This window comes from Macaca mulatta, chromosome 9 (genome assembly GCF_049350105.2).
Source record: "Macaca mulatta isolate MMU2019108-1 chromosome 9, T2T-MMU8v2.0, whole genome shotgun sequence".
NCBI classification, from domain to species: Eukaryota; Metazoa; Chordata; class Mammalia; order Primates; family Cercopithecidae; genus Macaca; species Macaca mulatta.
In genome coordinates, this window is record NC_133414.1 from 139,027,700 (window position 1) to 139,052,878 (window position 25,179).

The window sequence follows — 25,179 nt, forward strand, 5'->3', positions numbered from 1 at the left end:
TGTGGTCCTGAGCCTGTAATAAGTCCTCCAAAGTCTAGCGACCCGAGTGCCAGGGCCCTCCCACTCTGCCCTCCCCAGAGCCCCTAACCCAGGCTTTGCTGAGCAGGTCAGAGTGGGTCTTTCTCTCGCTGCACCAGCACTTGGGGAGGGTCCAGGGTGGTCCCTATGGCAGCCATCCTCTGGCACCGTCATGTCTAATGTGAGAGACACTGTTAGGAAATCAGTGAGCCAGATCTGCAAATTGGGACCAGGACCTCTCACCTCGGCCTTGCCAGCCTCAGACTGGGCTTCAGGTCTCTACACATCCAGTGACCTACAGCCATGAAGTTGGGACGAGATAGATTCGACCCAGTGGATGGTGGAGTAGATTTCTCCAAGGAAAGTTCTATTTGCCCATTGATTTTCCCTTCCACAGTCAAGAGTGAATTCCAGCCAGGCCCAGTGGTATGCACCTGTAGACCCAGCTACTTGAGAGACTGAAGTGGGAGGATTGCTTGAGCTCAGGAGTTTGAGACCAGCCTCGGTTGGTCATGATAAGTGAGATCTGTCCCTAAAAAAAAAACAGTGTATTCCTGCAGATGAAACTCTGAATTTGGGAAAGCTGCAGTTGAAACCTTTAGTAATAAGAGATTAAGATCATGGAGTAATATGCCCCTCCCCCATCCCACTCCTACATAGGACACAGCTGCTGCATCCTGGGCTGGATGTGCCCCAGGCAAGCTATTCCTTTTTCTTTGAATCTTGTTTGGTATTTGTTATCACCTTCCCCAATTTGAGATCTCTTCCATTCCCACGATGTCTCCCCAAACCACAGTACTTTTGCACTACACCTGGGTGCCTAGACATCATAACTCATTCGTAACTCATCGACACAGTAGAGCTGGGTAGGGCGTAGCTATTTTTCCATCTAAGATCCCCACTGGTAGATGAAGAAATTCAAGCTTTACAGAGATTGTAAATTTGTAAGGGGCCTCCCAGGCAGTAGCAGAGAAGGGATGTGGGCCCCAGGAATCCTCACACCACGTGTCTGTAAACGACTTTCCTGTAGTTAAAAGTGTGCAGTTGATCAGGGGGGTGCTGAGCAGGCCCAGCGGAAGTTGCGCATTTCAAACCCGCACGTGTGTTCAGCCTCACGCAGTCATCATCCTTCCTGTGGCGTCATGATTCTCCAGTGGGTTTGCTGAGATTGAGGGCTTTCTCCGCCTGTGGACATGGACAGGACTGGCATTGGTTTTTTGTTTTTCTCCCCCATCTGGGTGGACACCTATTGCTGTTATGGGAAGACACCCAGGCGTGTACCTGGGATTTGGAGGTGTCCCGGATAACCAGGACCTGAACACAGCAACCCAGCGTTGGGTCCCTTCAGACTTCTGTTTTTTTTTTTTAAGTTAATGTTTTATTTTTTTGGAGGCAGGGTCTCACTTTGTGGCTCAGACTGGAGTACAGTGGCATGATCATAGATCACTACCACCTCGACTTCCTGGGCTAAAGAGATTCTCCTCCCTCAGCCTCCCAAGTAGCTGGGACTACAGGTGCACACCACCACGCCTAGCTAATTTGTAAAAAAAATTTTGGCAGAGACAGAGTCTCACCATCTTGCCCTGGCTGATGGCGAGCTCCTAGGCTCCTAGGCTCAAGTGATCCTCTCACCTCGGCCTCCCGAAGTGCTGATTGCAGGTGTGCACCTCTGAGCCTGGCCCGGCCTTGTTTGTTGCTGAGCCTTTGACTTTCTGCCTGATGCCTTCCCTCTCTGTGATAATTCTTCTTTCTATGGAGTTTGGCCACTTTCCTTGTTGGCAGAAGCAACATGAATCACTGGTGCCTGCTAGACCCATTCAGCCCCCTGCCTGCCCCCTGCCCTTCCCAAGCTTGAGTAGTAGTTTGTTTTCTGCATCATTCAGGGCTGGATGCTGGGGAAACCCAGGCAGAAGCTTCTGTTCCCACAACAGATGCCCTGAAGCCACAGGGGTGCCAGTTAATCAATTTCTGCTGCATGTACTAAACTTCATGGAGGAAGCGGTAGCTGGGTTGCGTTGCACTGCCCAAGACCCCAGCCCCATTGCCTCTTTTCTTACCTTCCTTTGCTTGCCTCTGCTTTACTCTAGTAAGGGAGTTATTTTGCTTGCTCAGGAAGCAGGACCCTAAGTTTTTCTTTCTTTTTTTTTCCTGAGGCAGAATGTTGCTCTGTCACCCAGGCTGGAATGCAGTGGCAGGATCTCTGCTCACTGCAACCTCCACTTCCTGAGTTCAAGCGATTCTCCTGCCTCAGCCTCCTGAGTAGCTGGGATTATAGGCCCCCACCACCACACCCGGCTAATTTTTGTATTTTTAGTAGAGACGGGGTTTCACCATGTTGACCAGGCTGGTCTTGAACTCCTCACCTCAAGTGATCCACCTGCCTCGGCCTCGCAAAGTGTTGGGATTACATCCCGCCTGGCCTAGGACCCAAACTCTTGATAAAGCTCTTCCTGGCACTTCATAGAATGTGCCTGAGGCTGAATGTCCCATTGAAAAACTCTCCCGCAGGCGTCATTCTCTCAGCTCACATGTTCATTGCACTTGAGAGAGGCAGGCCACCTTATCAGCAGAAGCTAGGGTGTGCCCCCAGGTGTTGTGCAGATCGGGTGAAATTCGGCCTGCCTTTCTGTATTTTACCAGAGAGCCCCCCTGTTGGGGAGATCTCTGAGAAAGTCCCCGTGGGTCTGGGTACGTGGTCAGTGCACAAGGGACAATTGGTGGTGTAAACCAACTTTCATCATTTCAAAAAGAGGAGACCATCACCAAAAATTGCTTTGGAGGCATCAGTTGGCCTTTGATCTGTCTGTGTTGAGGTCAAAAAGGTGTGACCTATGGAGCAGCCTGCGAATTGCCTGTATCTTTGTGGACTTTTTCCTTTGCACGTGTGTTGTCTGTTTGCTTCTAAGACATCGGCAGACTCTGTACGATGAGCCGAGTGAGTTGCCGTCTTCTCCATTCTTTGTGTTTTCTTTGATGTGTTACATATGGGGCTTAGCATAAGACTTAAAAAATTAAGAGCGATCTGGCCACCGCTCATCCCACCTTTTTGGGTACTATTGTTTGATTTGCAATCAGCAATCCTATTGATAATAAAAGCTACTTTTTTTTTTTTTTTCCTCCAAAGGGTATATTTCCTGCTTCATATATTCATCTTAAAGAAGCGATAGTTGAAGGAAAAGGGTGAGTCTGGTCTTGATGTTTAAATGAAGAATTGCGATGACTATATTTGGCCTTGCTGCTCTTTTGTATGATGGCGTAATATCAGAGGGTCAAGACAGTGGGTGTGATTGACTCCAGGGGGACAGGAGTTTTGGGGAGAGAAAGGGGACTTGTGATTCAGAGTTGTGTTTAACATGGCTTTGATCCTTTACAGAGTCTGAAGTCAGTACCGTGCTTGCACTCACTGTCCTTGAACCTGGAGTCACTGTTGGAAAGCATTTGCCCTGGTGCTCTGTGCTTCCTCTGTGACCTACTGACTTCATTTGGCAGAGACTCCAAAGCCCCCCAGCTCTGTGTCCCTTTTTTTTTTTTTTTTTGGGAAGACATTGCAGGCTGTGATATAAATGGAGTTTAGGGTGAAGCAACAGTTGCTAAATTGGGACATACATGAGTTTACATTTTGTCTAATTGTGATGTATGTGTCCTAGAGGTCATAAAACTGATGTATAAGATCATTAAAAGGACATTTCTAGAACAGGAACCCATTAGGCAGGAATGGCAAATGAATAAGCAGGTGTGAACTTGGAAGAAGGAACATTAAAATGTTTTCTTTTTTTGTCTCTGCTGCATCTTCACACTCAGTTAAATATGTAAATTATAAAATTACTAATCATATGATTACTGCATAATGACATCTCTTTGGCTGATTACAAAATTGCCTTTCCAAGCACTGTACTTTTAACATATGAAAGGGACTGTTCGGGTTCCATAGTTCCATGATGCATCATTAAAACGAAGAAAATAATTGAGAGGCACGAACGACGATGACCTACAATATGGTACTTTTTAGACAGATTAAGTGTTTTGTATGCAAAGTTTTAAAGGGAAGAAAAAGAAAGTTGAAACTTTTACTCTGTGAAAGTAACTGAATCAAGTGTGAATTTAGTGTACTTTGTATCTGCATTAGAATCCTTATACAGAGGAGACTGTATATGATTATTTAAAAAGCACTTTGATATATACAAAAGAATATATGTAAAATGTAATTATGAAGCATGATAATAAAGTGGACAACAGCTTATTCTGAGTCTCAGTAAATGAGTCACACCTAACCAGACAGGCAGACAGAGACACATTTGGTTCCTGTTTCTGAGCCTTCTGGTCCAAGGTGCTCCACTGTGGGCAAATGCATAGAGTTATGGTGAAATGAAGAGTTTAGAAACAGTTTCCCTGCTGTTGCTTTGGGTTCCCTGGGATTGTTCCCCACAGTCTTTACCTCGCTCTATCTGTCTCCCTTGCCGCGGCCACTCAAGTCTAGCTGCCCAACTGCTCTGAAGAACCCTGGCTTCAGGCTTGACAGGTGATCTCATCCCTCTTTTCTTCCAGGTCGTTGTAGACTTCCGCCTTCCCTTCTTCTCCTGGTCCTTTCCCCTTTCCAGTGCCAATGTGGACCACTCTATCATCCCACCTCTGCCTGCCTTCTTGCTCTCCAAGTTTATTGTCCTGTCTCTCTTGTAGAGTCTCTCTCTTTCAGGATCTGTCTCTTGCTGGTCTCTTGCATGATCGTTCTCATATAGTCTCTGTCTTGCAGGCTGCCTTGTCAGCCCCTCTTTCTTGCATGATCTCTCTCTGGAGTGACCTGTTTCTTGGAGGCTCTGTCTTTCTCTTGCAAGGCTCTCTCGTGACCTCTCTCACAGTATCTCACTTGCATTGACTGTCTTGAAGGTTCTCTTTTGCTTCGTCTCTCTTGTCTCTGGACGCTGACTTCATTCATTCTCAGACATCCCAAATGATTACTCTATGCCTGTTACCACTGATTCTGTACCTGTTCCCCCATAACCAAAGCCATTCTCATTTTGTCCCCCACACTTTTCCCGGTACTGACATGGTTAGCAATGCCTCCTTATGTCCAGACCTCGCAGTGTCTTCTCATCCTCTGCCTCCGGAGCTCTACTGCAGCCTTGGACACTGTTGATCCCCGTTTCACTGAAAGCTCCTTTTAACTCCGATGCTCTCATCGTCTTCTTGTTATGCTGACCTACTGCTCAGGCATGTCACCATCTCCTCTGTCCCCTGTCTGCTACTCTGAGGGTGCTGTCCTAGCCTTCTCCTGTTTCTTTCTTGCCCCTCCCTGATTGGCATGGCCTCTGTTGTGTTCCCCTCTTAAGCTGATCTGTCTCTATGGGTGATGCTCACATCGGGACCTCCAGCCCCAACTTGTCTCTTGATCCCTCATTCAGTTAGGCAGCCAAGTAACTAATGAGAGTCGTCCCCACTGTTGGGTGAGCATCTGCTATGTCCTATTCGTTCTCTTCTCCAAAAAAATTATTATTACTATTTTTATTTTGTATTGTATATTTTTATTTTTTGAGATGGAGTCTTGCTCTGTCACCCAGGTTGAAGTGCAGTGGCGAGATCTTTGCTCACTGCAACCTCCGCCTCCCAGGTTCAAGTGATTCTCCTGCCTTAACCTCCCCGGTAGCTGGGACTACAGGCATTCACCACCACGCCCAGCTAATTTTTGTGTGTGTGTGTTTTTATTTTTTTCCAGTAGAGACGGAGTTTCACCATGTTGGCCAGGCTGGTCTTGAACTCCTGACCTTAAGTGATTCACCCGCCTTGGCCTCCCAAAGTGCTGGGATTACAGATGTGAGCCACCGTGCCCACCCAAAAAATTATTATTTTTAGATTTGACAAATAAAAATTGTATGTATTTATGGTATACAACATAATGTTTTGAAGTATGTATACATTGTGGGATGGCCAAATCAAACTAATTACGTGTGCATTACCTTACATACTTATCATTTATTTGTAGTAAGAACACTTAAAATCTACTCTCAGCAATTCCAAGTATACAATACATTGCTATTGACTGTAGTCACCATTGCGTAGGATAGGCCTGTTGAACTTATTCCTCCTATCTAACAGAAAGTTGGTATCCCTTTGACCCAGCATCTCCCCACTGCCCTATGTGATTCTTTTTTTGGTTTCGTTTTGTTTTTTTTTTTTTGAGATGAAGTCTTGCTCTGTTGCCAAGGCTGGAGTGCAGTAGCATGATCTTGGCTCACTGCAACCTCTGCCTCTTGGGTTCAAGCGATTCTCCTGTTTCAGCCTCCCAGGTAGCTGGGATTACAGGCGCACACCACCATGCCTGGCTAATTTTTATATTTTTAGTAGAGACGGGGTTTCACCATGTTGGCCAGGCTGGCATCGAACTCCTGACCTCAGGTGGTCTACCTGCCTCAGCCTCCCGAAGTGTTGTGATTACAGGCATGAGCCACTGCGCCGAGCCCCATTCATTCTTAAAGATGCTCTGCCTTGATGCTCTTTCCTTCAGTCTTACCAGCAGCCCTATGAGGCAGGCATTGTTGGGGTTATATATTCTTGAACCCTGGCGGGTGACAAGGTGGTAACAAAGATAAGACCATAAAGCCAGATCAAATGCGTTAGTGCCAGCTGGTACGTTAATCCCAGGGACCCACTGTGCCTATCAGAAGGGAGGAACCTAAGGCGGAACCAGAACCGACAGCAGGACGTGGTGCATGCACTGAGGCCCTGTTCACCCTGTTCACATGGTGGAAGGGAGGTCACTGAGCCCCAAGCTTCTCATAGCCAGTGTGAGGAGCCCCCAGTGGACTCCACCCAGGATCCACAAGATGCAAACAGCCCAGTTGTTGTTGCAGATCCTCACAGTGAGTGGAAGGAAATTTCTCCCTGCGGACTTTGTAGGGATGACACCTTAGCCTGTAATGGACCACGTTTCCATCAGCATCCTTACTGGGAAACTTGGGCACCTCCTTGGCAGGCTGGAGTGCAATGGTACAATCTTGAGTCACTGCAACTTCCGCCTCCCAGGTTTAAGTGATTCTCCTGCCTCAGCCTCCTGAGTAGCTGGGACTACAGGCGCACCCCACCATGCCTGGCAAATTTTTTGTTTTTATTTATTTATTTTTAGTAGAGATGGGGTTTCACCATGTTGGCCAGGCTGGTCTCAAACTCCTGATCCACCCACCTCGGCCTTCCACAGTGGTGGGATTACAGGCATGAGCCACCACGCCCAGCCTAAAGGGTCATTCTTCATGACAGTTTTCTAGGGGATGGTCTTACCTGCACCCTTCCCTCCGATGTCTGGTTCTGGAACTATCCACGAGACCACCGTTCTTTTGGGGTCCCCGTTGTCTCTTGCTTTGGGATCCTCCCCTCTGCTATCAATAAGTCATTGCAGGCCTGATCCCCAGTCGTGAGCCAAAGTCAGGGTTCCTTCCACAGATCTGGACTCTGTGCACATCAAGGGATGTAGGTGGAACCTATTGTAGCGTCCCTCAGGATTCCATGCTGGCCACATTCTTGCCTGTTCAGGACACACAGACAACCTGTGGGACCAGCTAGCCTAACTACACCAGCCACAAATTCACTCTCTCCCCCCAACCCCCGGTAGTCTGAGTCTTACTTAGCATAGTGCCTGACCCAGAGCACATGCCCAGGAAGCAACAGTTAATTTGATGAAAACCAGCACATAAATAGGTAATGAGTTAAGAATAAGTCAAGGGGCTGGGCGTGGTAGCTCATGCCTGTAATCCCAGCACTTTGGGAGGCTGAGGTGGGTGTATCACCTGAAGTCAGGCGTTTCAAGACCAGCCTGGCCAATGTGGTGAAACCTCGTCTCTACTAAAAAGACAAAAATCAGCCGGGCGTGGTGGTGGGCACCTATAATCCCAGCTACTTGGGAGGCTGAGGCAGGAGAATTGCTTGAACCCAGGAGGCAGAGATTGCAGTGAGCTAAGATTGCACCACTGCACTCCAGCCTGTGTGACAGAGCAAGACACCGTCTCAAAAAAAAGAATGAGTCAAAGGTTAACTTTTTGGGGTGGAAGAAAAAGGGTAAGAAAGAGGATACAGAGTTTGATCCAAGTTGGCTTCGGATAGAGTAACCATGGACATTTGGAAGCTGTAACCTCTCATATTTCGCCAAGGATAACTGCTTCATGTATTATCATGTAATGAGTTTTATGCATGATGGAAAACGTAAAAATCATCTTAACCCAAACCTGCATTTTAATGCCACATGGACCAGCTATAATTTATGGCATCTTTAAGATAGATGGGTACACATATTATGAATATACTTCCCTTTTGCCAGACCTTGACGTTCTGTAGACTTTTAATGGAATATCATTTGCCTCCTTTATCTTACCTTGACGTATGAGGTGGATGGCTTACGTGCAGGGTAATGTATGAACCTTCCCAAGCTCTGTACAAATATAACTTGTCATTTGTGGAGACATATGTATTTATATGTGTGAATGCAGTCTTATTTGTAGATTTTCTTCCCATTTGCTTAATACTGAGCACTATGGCCTAGTGGTGAAATTTACAGGTACAACTCACAGCAGGCAGTGAAACCGTGGACTCAGCTGCTCTTTCCTTCTTTCCTCCCAGGCAACATGAAACAGTCATCCCGGGTGACCTCCCCCTCATCCAGGAAGTCACCACGACACTCCGAGAGTGGTCCACCATCTGGAGGCAGCTCTACGTGGTGAGAAAATGAGATATTCATTCAAAGCTTAGAAATAGAGAGTGGGCTTTTTTGACCCTGATTTGCCAATGGGATGATTTTCTTTCTCAGCGAACCTTAAAAGCAGAGCTTCCGAGACAGAGTTTTACTCAGCAAAGGCAAAGGAAGCGACATGACTGAGAGTTTAGCCCCTGTTGGGGGCTGTGTGCCCTTCGACCTGCCATGTATTTGGGTGTATTACAGTGAGCTGTAGCGGAAGGGACTATCGGATGTGTCTTTCTTTGCATTGGAAGGAGAAATGTGGTTGTTTTCAGGCTAAACAGTAATAGGTGCTTATTTAAGGATCCAGCAGAGGGCAATTACTATTTATTTATTTATTTATTTTTGCCATTGTCTGACAGTAGGTAATACCTCTTATCATTTAAGAAAAACAGCAGAGTCTTCTAGATTTACCCGTGTTTGTGACAGGGATAGGGAAATATTTTACATTCCAGCTTCGTGTGCGATTGTCCAGTTCTCCTGATCACAGAAGAATTCTTATTAATGCAGAGAGGTTGAAGCTCTGACATCTTCCATTTCATATTCCCTCAGGGCATTTCTTTGCACATAAATTCATATTTGCAGAAGATTACCTTTTGTTAAGCTTGTATTTCTATTCAGAGTGTTGATTTCCCATATGCTAATGTTATTATCACCAAGCCAGGGCTGTGGAAGGAAGTCGGTACGTTAATTTCTTGAGAACATAGAAAACTTCCTAAAGTCCTGCAGCTGCTTGTTGGGCAGGCTTGTTGTTTTTGATTATACAGTGGTTTCCTGTAAATGCACAGTAATAAGCAGTTGCAGTAATTGTCATCAAACGTAGTCAAAAACCTAAAAGCGTAAAGTTAGCCATGAATGTTTTGTGTAAATCTGAGCAATTCTGTAGTCAGTGTTTCATCTTCAACTTAGCAATTTTTAAACAAAAATACGGCAACAAAATAAACAGGAGTTGATGCTAATAGTCAGTGGACCTCCTTCAGTCTATCACCCTAGAGTAGGTATTCTTAATGAGCACTTTCGTTTCCTTTTACAAAACTTGAATTTGCCTCTGATAGACTTACATGGTTGGATTTGTGCAAAGAAAGCCAAGCCAAAAAATGGTTACAATATTTTTCTATGGGTTGGGTGCAGTGGCTCATGCCTGTAATCCCAGCACTTTGGGAGGCTGAGGCGAATGGATCACCTGAGGTCAGGACTTTGAGACCAGCCTGGCCAACATGGCAAAACCCCATCTCTACTAAAAATACAAAAATTAACTGGGTGTGATGGAGTACACCTGTAGTCCCAGCTACTCGGGAAGGAGAGGCAGGAGAATTGTTTGAACCTGGAAAGTGGAGGTTGCAATGAGCCAAGATCGCACCATTGCACTCCAGCCTGGGTAACAGAGTGAGACCCCTTCTCAAAAAAAAAAAAAAAAAATTCATAAGAGTTTTTGGCTCTGCTCTGTGGTCGTAGATATTAGCAAACTATTAAGGATTTTAGATAGTTGATACAGCCTTAGAGCAGTGGACAAGAGAAGGCAGTGTGGATATTAGAAACTCCTAGAAAGAAGGTTAAATACCAGTGTGAGGTATGTGGTTCAGTTATGTAGAAGGGGAGCTTTTAAAAAAAGTGGCAGTGAACACAGTTAATGTTTTAAAGGGACCCTGACATTTAGATATCTTTTTTATTTATTTATTTTTTGAGACAGGGTCTTGCTCTGTCGCTCAGGCTAGACTAGAGTGGCACGATCACAGCTCCCTGCAGCCTGAACCTCCTGGGCTCAAGCGATGCTCCCACCTCAGCCTACTGGGTAGCTGGGACTACACCTGTGAGCCACCATGCTCAGCTAATTTTTTAATTTTTGAAGAGATGAGGTCTCCTTATGTTGCCCAGGCTGGTTTCCAACTCCTGGGCTCCAGCAATCCTCCCGCCTCTGCTTCCCAAAGTGCTAGGATTATAGGCCTGAGCTCCCAAGGCCAGCAATGCTTAGAATTTTATCACATTAGGTTCCACCTAGATTTCTTTTCATGGAAAGAACCACTGAGTTATTTTCCTTCAGATAATCTCGAATCTCCTTGATCATTGTACACTTGTAATTGCAAGCTGCAAACTGTTGCTTTTCTTTGAACCGTGAGTCCCATCAAAATTCTTAGAAAGTGGTAAGAAGTGTGAGTTTTGCATCTTATTTGCATTTTCCTCTTGTCACAGAAGCACCAAGAGCTTGTAGATTGAGATTTGGCCTCTTGCAGAAGTGTCTCTTGTGGGTTGTACACACCACAGTGTGCAGCAGCCAGCCCAGAGCGGAATGCTGCTGCTTCCCTATAGTTCAGCTGAGAGCAAGGCCGAGGAGTTCAGGTTCTCAGTGTGCTGAGAAGGGTCCAGGGTGCAGGGTGTTCTGAAGACCATATGCAGGTTGTAGGATTCAGATCTTTAGGCTCAGACTAATTCTGGAGGAGCTTTAAGAGTTGCCCGTCTCTGATCCAGATGCGGGAAGCTCACGAGCAGGTGTTGACGTTCAAGGTCTAGCCCGTGTTGGGATCACTTTTTGGCTTCAGTGGCACGTAGAATGTTGGATGAAATCTTGGGGATTATGCATTACTTTTTATTCTTTTAATATTTTAATGTCTCATGGAAAACCAAATCCAAATAATATGTTTCAGTGTATGCTGAAAGCACCTTTTAATTCAACATTAACTAAATCTCACGATCTAGTGCTTATACCTCATGTGTATTTGAAGAGATATCCATTCTCTACCATCTTCACAATGTTGTTTTATAACAAAATCTTTATGATTGGGTTTTTCCCCCTGTATAGCAAGATAACAGGGAGATGTTTCGAAGTGTGCGGCACATGATCTATGACCTTATTGAATGGCGATCACAAATTCTTTCTGGAACTCTGCCGCAGGATGAGCTCAAAGAACTGAAGAAGAAGGTCACAGCCAAAATTGATTATGGAAACAGGTTTGTTTATTTGAAAGATGATTTCACGCTTAAATTATCCAATGTAATAACATCACTATAAGCCTTCAAGAGACCGAGATCACATTTTATCATAAAACAAAATTTCTACCCCCAAAATAATGGCATGTTTTTCATTTTGAAAAGGATGAGGTATTTTCCATTGGATTCTGAACACGGGAATTTTGTGAGCCATTCTTGAAACCTTGTCATTATTCAAGGGATAGAGTCAAGAAGCCAGGGACCCTGTCATTTTCACCGTTCTGGAGGGAACCGTATCATTGCTCCCGTAGCAAGGAACTTTTACTTCTGATCATAGTTTTTGACGTTGAGTCCAGATCTGGCGGGGCCTTGTGTAGTGACAAGCAACAGGTTTCTTTCTGTGGAATCCAAAGTTCTGAGAGTCGGAGTGGATATTAGATCACTGGAAAGTTTGTCACCTGTGTAGGCTTGCCAGATTTCACAAACAGAAATACAGCCCAGTTAAATTTCACTGCAGTAAACAACAAATAGTTGCTTTGTGCAATTATGTCTCTTGCCAGAGCAAGAGCTGTTCCCATCCACAGCAGGCATTCCCCCAGCTCTGCATGAGTGCCTTGAGTGCTCACCCCTGCCTCCAGCTGTACCTTCTAGTGTTAGCACGTGTTTTTTGACGCTGAAAGGAAACAAGCTGCTCTGATCCTAATTCTGCTGGGTCCTGTAACTAGAATGAGGCCATGCCCTTTTCCACCTGATAATATTTGGTTTTTCATAGAATAGCGGAACTGTAAGAAGCCTTAAAAAGTATCTGGCCACATGGTTCCCAAGTGCTCTTCTATATCAGAATCACTTGGATAGCTGTTGAATTATAGAATCTCGAAACCTATCCCTTAAGGCTCTGATTTGTGATATCTGGGATGCTGGCTGGAAATCTCAAGTTTTTTTGTTTTGTTTTATTATTATTATTATTTTTTGAGATGGAGTTTCGCCCTTGTTGCCCAGGCTGGAGTGCAGTGGTGTGATCTTGGCTCACCACAACCTCTGCCTCCCGGGTTGAAGTGATTCTCCTGCTTTAGCCTCACGAGTAGCTGGGATTACAGGCATGCACCACCACTCCTGACTAATTTTGTATTTTTGGTAGAGATGGAGTTTCTCCATGTTGGTCAGGCTGGTCTCAAACTCCCGACCTCAGGTGATCTGCCCGCCTCAGCATCCCAAAGTACCGGAATTACAGGCGTGAGCCACTGCGCCCGGCCGGAAGTCTCAGTTTTTAAAAATAGAGTGGGGTTGTGCTGGACAGCAGATTTGGAAAACTTCTGGTTTAATTCAACCCCCTCATTTTGCACACTGGAATGTGGAAGTCAGAAAAGAGAAGGGGCTTGCTTCCAGCCACTCAGCAGAAAGGAGTCCGGGTAAATCAAAGAACCTTTCTGTAAAATCAGAATTATCACATAATTTTCTGGTAATTTATGTTTTGAAGTATGAAAAATTTCTTAAAGCAACGTTATGAGCAAGATGTAGGGTTTGGATTAGAAATGCTGTAGGAGAAGGTTTTTGTTTTTGTTTTCCGGAAAGCCTGAGATATTAGCTATTATTGCAGTAAAACCCACTTCAAGACCACCTGCTTAAAAAAGCAGACTTTTGGAGCTTTGATTTGATTTTCTATTGGAGTATCATAATTTAAACTTATGTTCAGAGACCACCTGCTTAATTTGGCTGCAGGAAGCTAGCAAAGTACATTGTATCATGGAAAAATGTAGTTAAGGAAGGAAGTGTTTCCAAATACAATTTACTACTTTGATAGGAAATACAGTCCTTAATAAGACAGTTTTTTTTTGCCCAAGGATCTCCAGCCTCCTCCATAATTTCTCCAAAGCCCAGCACTCTGCATATATCTTCCTAGTGCTTCCTTCAGAAAACCTGTATGATGCAAAATGATATCACAATGTTGAATGTTTGATTTTAAGGTGGGTGGATTTAATAAGGAAAAGATGTTTTGTGTCTTTTTCATTCACTGCTTAGGCATTCTTGCCTTTGAAATTTATTTTTAACCTGGGTGGAGGGGTTTGGAGAGCTATTTGAGAATGTGATGAAGGTCTTGGACCATATCTCTAGAAAAATGCACATACACAATACACACATACAGGCACACAGACCTCCCAACACAGACACACACACAGACACAGACACACACACACACACTCAGTTCTACACATGATTTCAGGTTGTGGGGGGGGCTCCCACCCTGTCCTCATAGGTGCCTTAGGTTTCCATGGGCTTCATCTCGCCATTGCCTTGTTGTGGTAAGTTGCACCTTCATAATGGAAACTCACTCTGATTCAGAACCAGCTGCATACTGTTTGCTGAGAATAATGCGTAGAAGGGTTGACCGGACAAGCCACTTCGTGTGACGGTTTGCATGTGGCATTCTAGAAGGAGCATGGCTCTGCCATTGGAGAGTTCTGACACAGCCCAGGCTTTTGGAATAAATAACTTCTCCTTTGTGCAATGGGTCTGACCATCTGCCCTGGCAGGTGTGAGGTGATGACATGGCAGGACGTGCATAGCAGGCTGGCACAGGGCCGTCCTCTCATGTGTTCCCGGAGGGACCCCAATTCTGCGTGGCCTGTAGGACCTACTGGCTGGGCCTCCTAAGCTGGTGCTTTGTAGCTACCCTGGCACCAGCAGTGACGTGCCCATACCAGAACTAATCATGCCTACACTAGAAGTGAGCACGCCGCCACGAACATTGGCCCTACCCACAGTAGTACTGACTCTATCCACGTATTACTGACCCCTGCCCACACCAGTACAAACCATGCCCACACCGTCTGACCCTGCCTCTACCAGCACGTTCCTAGGGCTAGTTCGGGGATAGGTTAAGGAGTAGTATTTGGGAGGGAGGAGCTTGCCTTGTTAGTGAGACATGTTACAAAGATAACTAATGAGACCTTAAAATGCTTTTTACATTTTCTCCAGATGTCTTTCTGTTGGTCTTGAGGCACCCCGCTTACACTGCAGCCACTGAGGCTGTTTTCATGCAGTGCAAAAGCCTCTATTTGTTTAAAGTCTGTTTACCCTGATGCTGTTGACAGGCCCCGTTGGTCCTCCTGCTTCACCGTCAGTGGAATTTGCTCAATAGATATTAAAAGGAAAAAATGAGTTTTCTGTATTTGCCTTCCCAGTGGTACAGTGCTTGAGCAAAACTCCAAAGACTAAATATGTTTGAGCTGCTGGCAGACTCATATCTGACTTTAAGGTGTGTGACCTCGAGACTCGAAGTCTCAGGGTAGTTTTTCTAAATGGAGCATTTATGGGCAATTCCACTTTCCTCTTTAATTTGTAACTATAAAGATGTTCTCTAATTGAAATTTATCATTCTTTTTTTTTTTGAGATGGAGTCTCGCTCTGTCGCCCAGGCTGGAGTGCAGTGGCCGGATCTCAGCTCACTGCAAGCTCCACGTCCTGGGTTTACTCCATTCTCCTGCCTCAGCCTCCTGAGTAGCTGGGACTACAGGCGCCCACCACCTCGCCCAGCTAGTTTTTTTGTATTTTTTTAGTAGAGACGGGGTTTCACTGTGTTAGCCAGGATGGTCTCGATCTCCTGACTTCGTGATCTGCCCGTCTCAACCTCCCAAAGGAAATTTATCATTCTTTCAAATGACTCTCTTTCCTTTTTCATATTGTTAAAAAAGCCTGCCTCCATCGACTTGTTAATTACAGGAATATAAAATCCCAGCGGCAGGGTAAGAGGCATCTACGGTTAAATTTCTGCCCTTAGACCTGCATGTTTTGTGAACGAGAAAGCCAGAACCTACTGCCAGATCACAACGCTTGATCTCTTTTGTTACACAACTGCCTGTGTTCTTTAAATAAAAACTGTGGTAAAAATCACCTTATAATTTTGTTGGATTTGAGGAATCAGAGACAATGTTCCCCAAAATATGTAATCTTATAGACTGGACAGATTTATTAGCCAGATGTTGCTTGTGTTTTTAGTTGGCGACTGCATTTAGCCATCTGGCCAGGAAGTTCCTTAACCTTGTTGTAGATAACGTCCATATGTTTGGTGTTCACATACAATAGAACATCTGTATTGAAAATCTTCCTGTGGCTTCATGTAAGGACTAGAAACTGACTCGAAGTAGAAGGGGAGACATGCAAGGGACCCTGCCGGGGTCAGTGGGGAGTAAATAAGGTGGTGGGTAGATCTCTCCTCCAAGTTTTTTTCCCTCTCTCCTTCCTCAACTCTGTGATGTTGTCACAACTGCCAGCTATGTGTTTGGGTTGATGGATGTATATGTGATTGCATATATATGTGAATATGTGTGTGTACATATGTAGTGTGCTTTAGGCTAGGTGTGCTGGCTCATGCCTGTAATCCCAACACTTTGGGAGGCCGCAGTGGGTGGATCACCTGAGGTCAGGAGTTGAGACCAGCCTGGCTAACATGGTGAAACCTCATCTCTACTAAAAATACAAAAAATTAGCCGGGTGTGGTGGCACACGCCTGTAATCCCAGCTACTTGGGAGGCTAAGGCAGGAGAATCTCTTGAACCTGGGAGCAGTGGTTGCAGTGAGCCGAGATTGCGCCACTGCACTGTAGCCTGGGCGACAAGAACAAGACTCTGTCTCAAAAAAAAAAAAAAAAAAAAAAAAAAAAAAAGTATGCCTTCAAACTTTTCATATTTTACATAATAATTAGTAATACATACTTCACTTGGGCCTTGTAGATCTGTAAAACTTCTCATTGGAAGACAAAGCCACTGCTGATTGCAATGGAAGTAAAAATTGAGGAATTTTTTTTTTTTTTTTTTTTTTAACTTCTCCCGAGGTGACACATTTTGAGCTAAAGAGAGCAACCTCCGAGAATTTCATATTCCTAATATTTGTGGGCAAGCCTGACTTTCTAGGATGTTTTTACCTGCCCAGTTGCTGTGGTGGGAGTTGTGCTAGAAAATTCAACCTCCTTGGTCTATGTCCGTGAACTTCTAAATTCTTATTGTTCTAGAATTCTAGATTTGGACCTGGTGGTTAGAGATGAAGACGGGAATATTTTGGATCCAGAATTAACTAGCACGATTAGTCTCTTCAGAGCTCATGAAATAGCTTCTAAACAAGTGGAGGAAAGGTTACAAGAAGAAAAGGTAAGTTTGACTCTCTGTAATATGCCTTTTACATTTGGAACACGTTTTCTCAGTAATAGGTTTTCAACATTAGTAAAATATCAGTCAAGCCCAGAATTTTCACTAAGAAAGAACCTGAAAAGGAGTAGCTGCGGAGTGTGTGTCCTACAGCCATGAGTGGAACGGAGCCTGGTGGCACAGGATGTCACCCATGACATGAAAGGGGATTGGACAGCATTGTGTTTCATCTTAGGGGACAGGATCCTAATGATGTTGATTTTGTGTTCTCATCTGTCAAATGGGACACAAGACTTGATTCTGCATTTCCTCTCTGTTAATGGTAGGCAGGTTATGTATTCAAGCTCACTGAGGGCAGACAGCACATGTCTTACTGGTTTTTCATCTTCTGTGATCTTTAATGGTATCATATATGCATTAGCCTATTCTCTCCTTACTATAAGGAAGTGCCTGAGACTGGGTAATTTATAAAGAAAAGAGATTTAATTGGCTCATGGTTCTGCAGACTGTATAGGAAGGAGAGTGGCTTCTGGGGAGGCCTCAGGAATCTTACAATTATGGTGGAAGGCGAAGTGGGAGCCAGCACTTCACATGGGTAGAGCAGGAGGAAGAGAGAGGGTGTGCAGGGGTGCTGCACGCTATGCTTTTAAACAACCAGATCTGTGAGAACTCACCATCATGAGGACAGCACTGAGGGGATGGTGCTAAACCATTCATGAACAATCCACCCCATGATCCAGTCACCTCCTACCTCCCATACACACACATACACACAGTAGATATTCAAACCTGATTGAATAATTGAATCATCTGTTAATTCAGTAAGTATTTACTGAGCATCTACTGTGTACCAAATGTTGAAGACATAATGATAAATGAGACAGATGTCCTTGGAGGGTTTAGTCTAATGAGGGAACAAAAAAATAACTACACATATAATAATTATTTTGATTTATTGGTTGGACACCTGAAAGTTTTGTATCTTCGAAAATAGCACAACAATTGCACGGGATACGATTTTTTTGTCCGTTGTGTGAATGCATGATTTAAGAATGTGCAGGGGAGATAAGAAGGTGACTGTACCAGTGGCTTTGCTGGGTTATGCCAATGAATTATTACCTTTTTCTATTCTGTAGGGAATAAAGAAAGCAAGTGTTAGTGATGAGCGTTGCTGGGGTTGACTTTCTGTTTCCTTCCATTCACAGTCTCAAAAGCAGAACATAGATATTAACAGACAAGCCAAGTTTGCTGCAACCCCTTCTCTGGCCTTGTTTGTGAACCTCAAAAACGTGGTTTGTAAAATAGGAGAAGATGCGGAAGTCCTCATGTCTCTGTATGATCCTGTGGAGTCCAAGTTCATCAGGTAGGTGAAATTTCTTGGCGGCTGTCTTTCCTCTTTGGTTGGTGTTAGGAACGTGGGATCAGAACCACTGACGCGCGCCATTCATGCCGAGAGGCCCCGGATGAATGGCTGCTGGACACGACCAAGCAGCCGAGCCAAGAGCTGTCTTGGACAGTGTGATGGCAGCCAGTTTGGGCTCTGGGTCAGGGTGAACCTTCTCGCATGTAGATTGCTATTTGTTTGTAGATTTATAGCAGTTGCAGGTACACTCTGGTCATATCTTAAGAGTGCAGCTGAAGATTGAAGTAATACTTTGTTTCCTAAGTTGTCTTCATAAGATTTTATGTACCCTGGTCCCTCAAATATCACTATTTCCATTTTTCAAAATTTGGTTTCTTTGAATGCCACTTCTGTGACTTTCATCCTGTTGTTTTTTCTGCAAGATGATTGACTGGAATGCATCATTTAGAATGGTGCCTGCCACATACAGACTGTCAATTAATATTTGTTAAATGAAAACACTGTAAGTCTGTTATTCCTGCTTAGCCTTCAGTATAACTTTCTCTTTGCCCAGATGGAAACACTGTGGTTCAATTATGTATGAATTGTGTGTGTGTGTCTGTGTATATGCTAAAACTCTAGGATCTTCACTTGTATTATTCAAAATTTGAAAACTTAGTGTATGAATGATACAGAAAAATATGAGTGGATTTTATTCTCACTTCTGGTAAAGACTTTGTTTCCTCTTGACATGGGATGCAGTTTTTATTTTACAGTGTATTTGGTTTGTCATAGGTTTTGAAATAAACATGCATTGTGCTGAATTTTATAGTATTGTCATTCTAAATGAACAAATAGGCTCTTAAAAAAAAACCAACTTAGAAATACCATTTGCAAGTAATTCCATTACAGTGACAACCCAAGACATCCCACATTAAAACTTGGCAGGGTTTTTCTGCTGTGGATGTTAATTGATGAGTAGCTGTATGTGATATTTTTGATATTTATAAACTCATAGTTGTCTGTATAGTGCACCTACGTGGTATTAATTATGAAGCAATGTGGATGTACATTTGGTACTCTGTTATTTGGAAAATTAACTTGCTTTTATTTCTCCCTTTTTCAAGTGAAAACTACCTGGTTCGCTGGTCCAGTTCAGGATTACCTAAAGACATAGACAGATTACATAATTTGCGAGCTGTGTTTACTGTAAGTGCACGCAGAGATGTTTGGTTGAATTGGCCACCATTCTAATGACTACTTTTAGTGATTTCTCTCGGCCTTCCTGCCACACTAGAACATGGGTCCCTGGGATGCCTGTAGTATCGGTTAATTTAGTATTACTAAGTAGAGTGCCTTTCCAGAAATCTTTTGAGTCTCTAGCCACCCTTAGAATGACCGTGACAAAGATTTACCCCATTACCATGGAATGTGCCTCTTAAATGTGTATCTTTTTGTTTTTTGTTTTTTTTTCCTCCAGACGGAGTCTTGCTTTGTCACCCAGGCTGGAGTGCAATGGTGTGATCTCAGCTCACTGCAACCTACACCTCCTGGGTTCAAGCAATTCTCCTGCCTCAGCCTCCCGAGTAGCTGGGATTATAGGCACACACCACCCCACCTGGCTAATTTTTTGTATTTTTAGTAGAGATGGGGTTTCCCCATGTTGGCCAGGCTGATCTCGAACTCCTGACCTCGTGATCCACCCTCCTTGGCCTCCCAAAGTGCTGGGATTACAGGTGTGAGCCACTGCACCCAGCCCTTAAATGTGTATCTTAAGCTCACTTAACAGTAATTGATTATTGTTATTAAATTCCTTTCTGTCATATGAATAACTGATTAAAATTATAAAAATGAGTCTGAGAAAAGAGTCTCAATCCATTTTTTTTTACTGTCCTTTTCATTGGAACTTGCATTGAATAATGATTCTCCAAAATAATTTATGGAAACTAATATTTCCAGGACCTCGGAAGCAAAGACCTGAAAAGGGAGAAAATCAGTTTTGTCTGTCAGATTGTTCGCGTGGGTCGCATGGAGCTGAGGGACAACAATACCAGGAAACTGACTTCGGGGTTGCGGCGACCTTTTGGAGTGGCTGGTAATCCATTTCTCTGTGTTTCCTTGAGAGTTTCAGATCTTCACAGTCACTTTCAAAAGAACCACTGCTGAATGTTGATTGGTCAATGGGCAGCTTTGATTTATAAGCTTTTCTGCTGGAGAGAAAAAATATATTTATTAGTTATTTTCATTGTGGCTTCCAGTTGACCTGCTAGGCTCAGGATGTTCTAGGCCTCAAGTTTCAGATGTAAATCATATATTTGGTTTTAAAGTGGATCTCATCTTTCCCTGGGAGAGATCCTGACCCATATTCTCAGTCTGTAGGAAAGCCAGTCAGTGGAGGGTTTCAGGTCTTGGTGATGGACATCAGAATGGATTTGTGCAGGACAGTCAAAGCAACGAAGGGGAGGAAAGAAAGCAAACCGTGAAGAGGACGCAGTTAGCTTCATATTGGTGCTCTTCCTCCGCCACGTGGGTGCGCTTCCTCCGCCACGTGGGTGCGCTTCCTCCGCCACGTGGGTGCGCTTCCTCCGCCACGTGGGTGCTCTTCCTCCGCCACGTGGGTGCTCTTCCTCCGCCATGTTGGTGCTCTGTTATTTTTGGTGACAGCACGAGGAATGTGAAAGACCAGTTATCTCTGTTGAGGAAAGATAAAGGCATACCAGAAAGTTCTAATTATTTGCCCTATTTCAATGTCACTCTCATTTTTCATAGTTTTGGGAAGTGGTTTTCTCTCTTTAATGGTTGCTACAATTTCATTACTTAGCACTCTGATATTTATTTTATGTTTGTGATTTTTGGGATTCATGTGAATATTCATGTGGGAAAGGTTCCTGATTCTTGACACACAGCTGGATTTTTTGTATGAACAGCCGTGGAAGACGTTCTTTGCCTTGGCTACCAGGAAACTCTGAACTTAGTCCATTCCCCCCCTGCCTTTTAAATAAACATTATTTTTAGAAAGGTTTTAGGTTCAAGCAAAATTGAACAGAAAATATAGACAGTTCCTATATATTTCTCCTTCCTTCCCCCTGCGTCCCCATTATCAATATCCCCCATAGATTGGTACATTGTTTGCAGTTGGTGAACCACATTGACACATCGTCGTCCTGTGAAGTCCATAGTTTACATTAGTGTTCATTCTTGATGTTGTGCCTTGTGTGGGTTTCGACAGTCGAATAATACTGTATATTCCCCATTGTAGTGCCACTGGGTAGCTTCACCATCCTAAAATTCCTATGTGCTCTGCCTGGAATTTTTGGAAAAATAAGTCATTTAAATGATTTACTATATCATAAGAAGTAAGCCATAGCAGTGATATAGACATAATGAGAGCAGCATATTAATTCAGTTTACTTGAATTCAGTTTACCCATAGAGCTAACTAACGGAGTGTTCCAATGATTTTACCATTTGTGAGTGAAATGGTGAGGGTGAAGTTTTCTTTCTGAAGTCCCCACAACCTTGGGCTGGGGAAATCCTTTTGCATTTTCATCTCTCTGTCTTTTTGTTTTTAAGAGACAGAGTCTAACTCTGTCACCCAGGCTGTGTGATCACAGCTCACTGCTGCCCTGACCTCCTGGGCTCAAGTGATCCTCCTGCCTCAGCTTCCTGAGTAACTGGGACCACAGGCGCGCCCCCTCATGCCCTGCTAACATTTTCATCTCATGACTTGAATACATACTTGAAAATTGCCCCTCTATTTGTCAGAGCCTGTAGCATCTTTTACATGTAATCTAGTGTTATATTTAATTACCTTTCATTTTCCAGGATTTGTTTTTTTCTTTTCCATCTTGATGGTAGTTTTAAGAAAATATTTAATTTTTGTCTCAGACATAATTGGCTCCATTTGAGCAATCAGAGACATTTTTGATAACACACGGAAGTCACTCCTCTTTTCAACAGCAGACCTACAGATTCTCTGGTTATTAGATTACAAGATGGATTATGTCATAAGTGCCTACGAATGCGTAGTTGTATTTCTTAAAGGTGAAATCTAGACCACAGGCTGACAGTTTTTACCTTCTTTTGATTAAAATTTTTGGAATTTAAAAATTTGGAATATTTTTCAGTTTTCATTGGATTGACAGTCCATGAAGGTCTAGGTACTAATGGATGGAGAGGCTGATGGGCATGGGCTCAGCTGACACCACTGTGGCCTTTCACTGTTTCTTACATGCTCACTTACGCTTGCTTGGTGGGGTCTAGAGTTAGGTTGGGCCCCCCAGCTCCTGGAGTTCTCCATGAATTACGGAAGCCCAGGTTATTCACTGGGGTAAAGCGGGCACCTGGGACATAGTTCCTTGTTTCTGGAGCCCCCACCTGTGTAGTGTTGGCTGAGACACTACATCTGGTCACTGGAGTTTGGATCCCTGGCTGTGCGGCCACCAGGGACTTCTGTCCCCTGATATCTGCTGACCACACGGACATCCCCTGTGGTCCCTGGTTCCTCCTGTCGGAACTGGTCTCTGGTTCCTTCCTTTCCTGTCTTGTGTCCCTGGCACCCACTGATATTGGGGCTTCTGAAAGCCCACCTGGGGCCAAGTTCTAGCCTTGTCGTTTTGCTCGTGAATTCTCTGGAGTGTGGCTTCTTCTTGCTGCTCTGCTCTGACTGGCACATGGGGTGTCCCCCCTCATTTTGGGGTTGCAAAGAACCTGTGTGAACCTGCATGAACCTGCACGAACCTGCGTGAACCTATGTGAACCTCTGTGAACGTGTGTGAACCTGTGTGAATCTGCGTGAACCTGCGTGAACCTGTGTGAACCTTTCTGAACCTGTGTGACGCTGTGTGAACCTGCGTGAACTTGTGTGAACCTTTCTGAACCTGTGCGAACCTCTGTGAACATACGTGAACCTGCGTGAACCTTTCCGAACCTGCATGAACCTGTGTGAACCTGCGTGAACTTGTGTGTACCTTTCTGGAACCTGTGTGAACCTGTGTGAACCTCTGAACATGCATGAACCTGTGTGAACCTGCGTGAACCTCTGTAAACATGCATGAACCTGTGTGAACCTGCATGAACCTTTCTGAACCTGTGTGAACCTGCGTGAACCTGTGTGAACCTGCGTGAACCTGTGTGAACCTTTCTGAACCAGTGTGAACCTGCGTGATCCTGCATGAACCTGTGTGAACCTGTATGAACCTGTGTGAACCTGTTTGAACCTGTGTGAACCTGCACGAACCTGTGTGAAGTGCTTCAGAGGTACCCATAGGCGTTTGTTTTCCTCTGTGGGAAGATTTCAGGCCTGCAGCTGTTAATGTTGGGTTTCCAGGTCCTTTGAGTTCTCTGTCCTTTCTGGTGTCACAGTTGCTCAGCAGTTGCTGGTTTGCCTAGCTCCACTGCATGCCCTGAGTGGGGATGTCGTGTTCATGCCTCAGTCCCAAGCTCTGAGCACTGAGTCTTTGTGGCCTCTGTGCTCACTCCAGAGGGGCCAGCTTTCCTAGACCTGCTCAGTTGGTGTGTGATTGTACATTGCAAGTAAGAATCTGGCTGGGTGCAGTGGCTCACACCTGTAATCCCAGCAATGTGGGAGGCCGAGGTGGGTGGATCACCTGAGGTTGGGTGTTTTGAGACCAGCCTGGCCAACATGATAAAACCCCATCTCTATGAAAAATAAAACAATTATCCAGGCATGGTGCATGCCTGTAGTCCCAGCTACTCAGGAGGCTAGGGAGAAGAGTTGCTTGAACCTGGGAGGATGAGGTTGCAGTGAGCTAAGATTGTGTCACTGTACTCCAGCCTGGGGAACGGGGCGAGACTGTGTCTCTCTCTCTCTCTCACACACACACACACACACACACAGGGCTGGTGCAGTGGCTCCCACCTCTAATCCCAGAACTTTGGGAGGCCGAGGCAGGCTGATAACGAGGTTAGGAGTTCGGAACCAGCCTGGCCAGCATGGTGAAACCCTGTCTCTACTAAACATACAAAAAAGTTAATTGGGCGTGGTGGCAGGTGCCGGTAATCCCAGCTACTCAGGAGGGAGGCAGGAGAATTGCTTGAACTGGGGAGGCGGAGGTTCCAGTGAGCCAAGATCACGCCAGGGTGACAGGGCGAGACTCTGTCTCAAAAAAAAAAAAAAAAAAAAGTAAAGACCTGATCATTCTGCTTGTGGAATTTCCAGTTTCCTACTAGAAACTCTTCTCTGAGACATTTCATTATGTGATCTATGTAAATTTTTGGCACAAAAAGTAAGTATCTTAATGCAGTGGTTCTCAATCCTAACTGAATATGAGAAAAATCTTGCAAGCTTTCAGTAAAAATTCTTGGTCAGATGCTGTGGTTCATGCCTGTAATCCTAGCACTTTGGGAGGCTGAGGCAGGCAGATCGCTTGGGCCCAGGCATTCAAGACCAGCCTGACAACATGACGAAACCTTGTCTCTACTAAAAATTACAAAAGTTAGCTGGGCGCTTGGTGGCACTCACCTGTGGTCCCAGCTACTCGAGAGGCTGAGGTGGGAGGATCACCAGAACCCAGGGCGGTCCAGACTGCAAATAAGCCATGATCGTGCTGTTGTACTCCAGCCTGGGCTACAGTCAGATCCTGTCCCCTGCAACTCCACTCCCAAAAAGAAAAAATTGTTGCACAGGCCACACTCCTGTCCAGTTAAAACCGGAATCTCTGCTTTAACCAAAATCACTTGTTTGTCACTATGGGCCACTCAGTGACTGGCAGTTTGCTGCCACCAGACCACCTGCCCCCCGCCCCCCTGCCCTGCCCTGCTTATCACGTGGTGGCGTTCAGCACATCTGGGGAATTTTTTAAAATAGGATTTGCTTCTAACTTATTCATTGTGTCGTCCAACCAGATGTTCTCTTTGTTACTGAGAAAGGACACTCGGTCGGGTGCAGTGGCTCACACCTGTAATCCCAGCACTTTGGGAGGCCAAAGTGGGTGGATTGCTTGAGTCCAGCAGTTTGAGACCAGCCTGGGCGATATGGTGAAACCCCATCTTTACCAAAAAAAAAAAAAAACACAC

General features: G+C 44.7%; 1 protein-coding gene across 3 annotated transcripts in view; it reads left to right on the top strand.

Annotated features, from left to right (window-relative positions):
- Nucleotides 1-25,179, top strand: part of DOCK1 (dedicator of cytokinesis 1) — a 549,533-nt gene that overhangs the window by 72,222 nt on the left and 452,132 nt on the right. For all 3 annotated transcript variants that reach the window (XM_077945604.1, XM_077945605.1, XM_077945606.1), the window contains exons 4-10: nt 3,143-3,198; nt 8,620-8,716; nt 11,532-11,680; nt 16,668-16,803; nt 18,006-18,163; nt 19,270-19,351; nt 20,102-20,237. In XM_077945604.1, the coding sequence (XP_077801730.1) occupies nt 3,143-3,198; nt 8,620-8,716; nt 11,532-11,680; nt 16,668-16,803; nt 18,006-18,163; nt 19,270-19,351; nt 20,102-20,237 (814 nt within the window). The remainder of the gene's footprint in view (nt 1-3,142; nt 3,199-8,619; nt 8,717-11,531; nt 11,681-16,667; nt 16,804-18,005; nt 18,164-19,269; nt 19,352-20,101; nt 20,238-25,179) is intronic.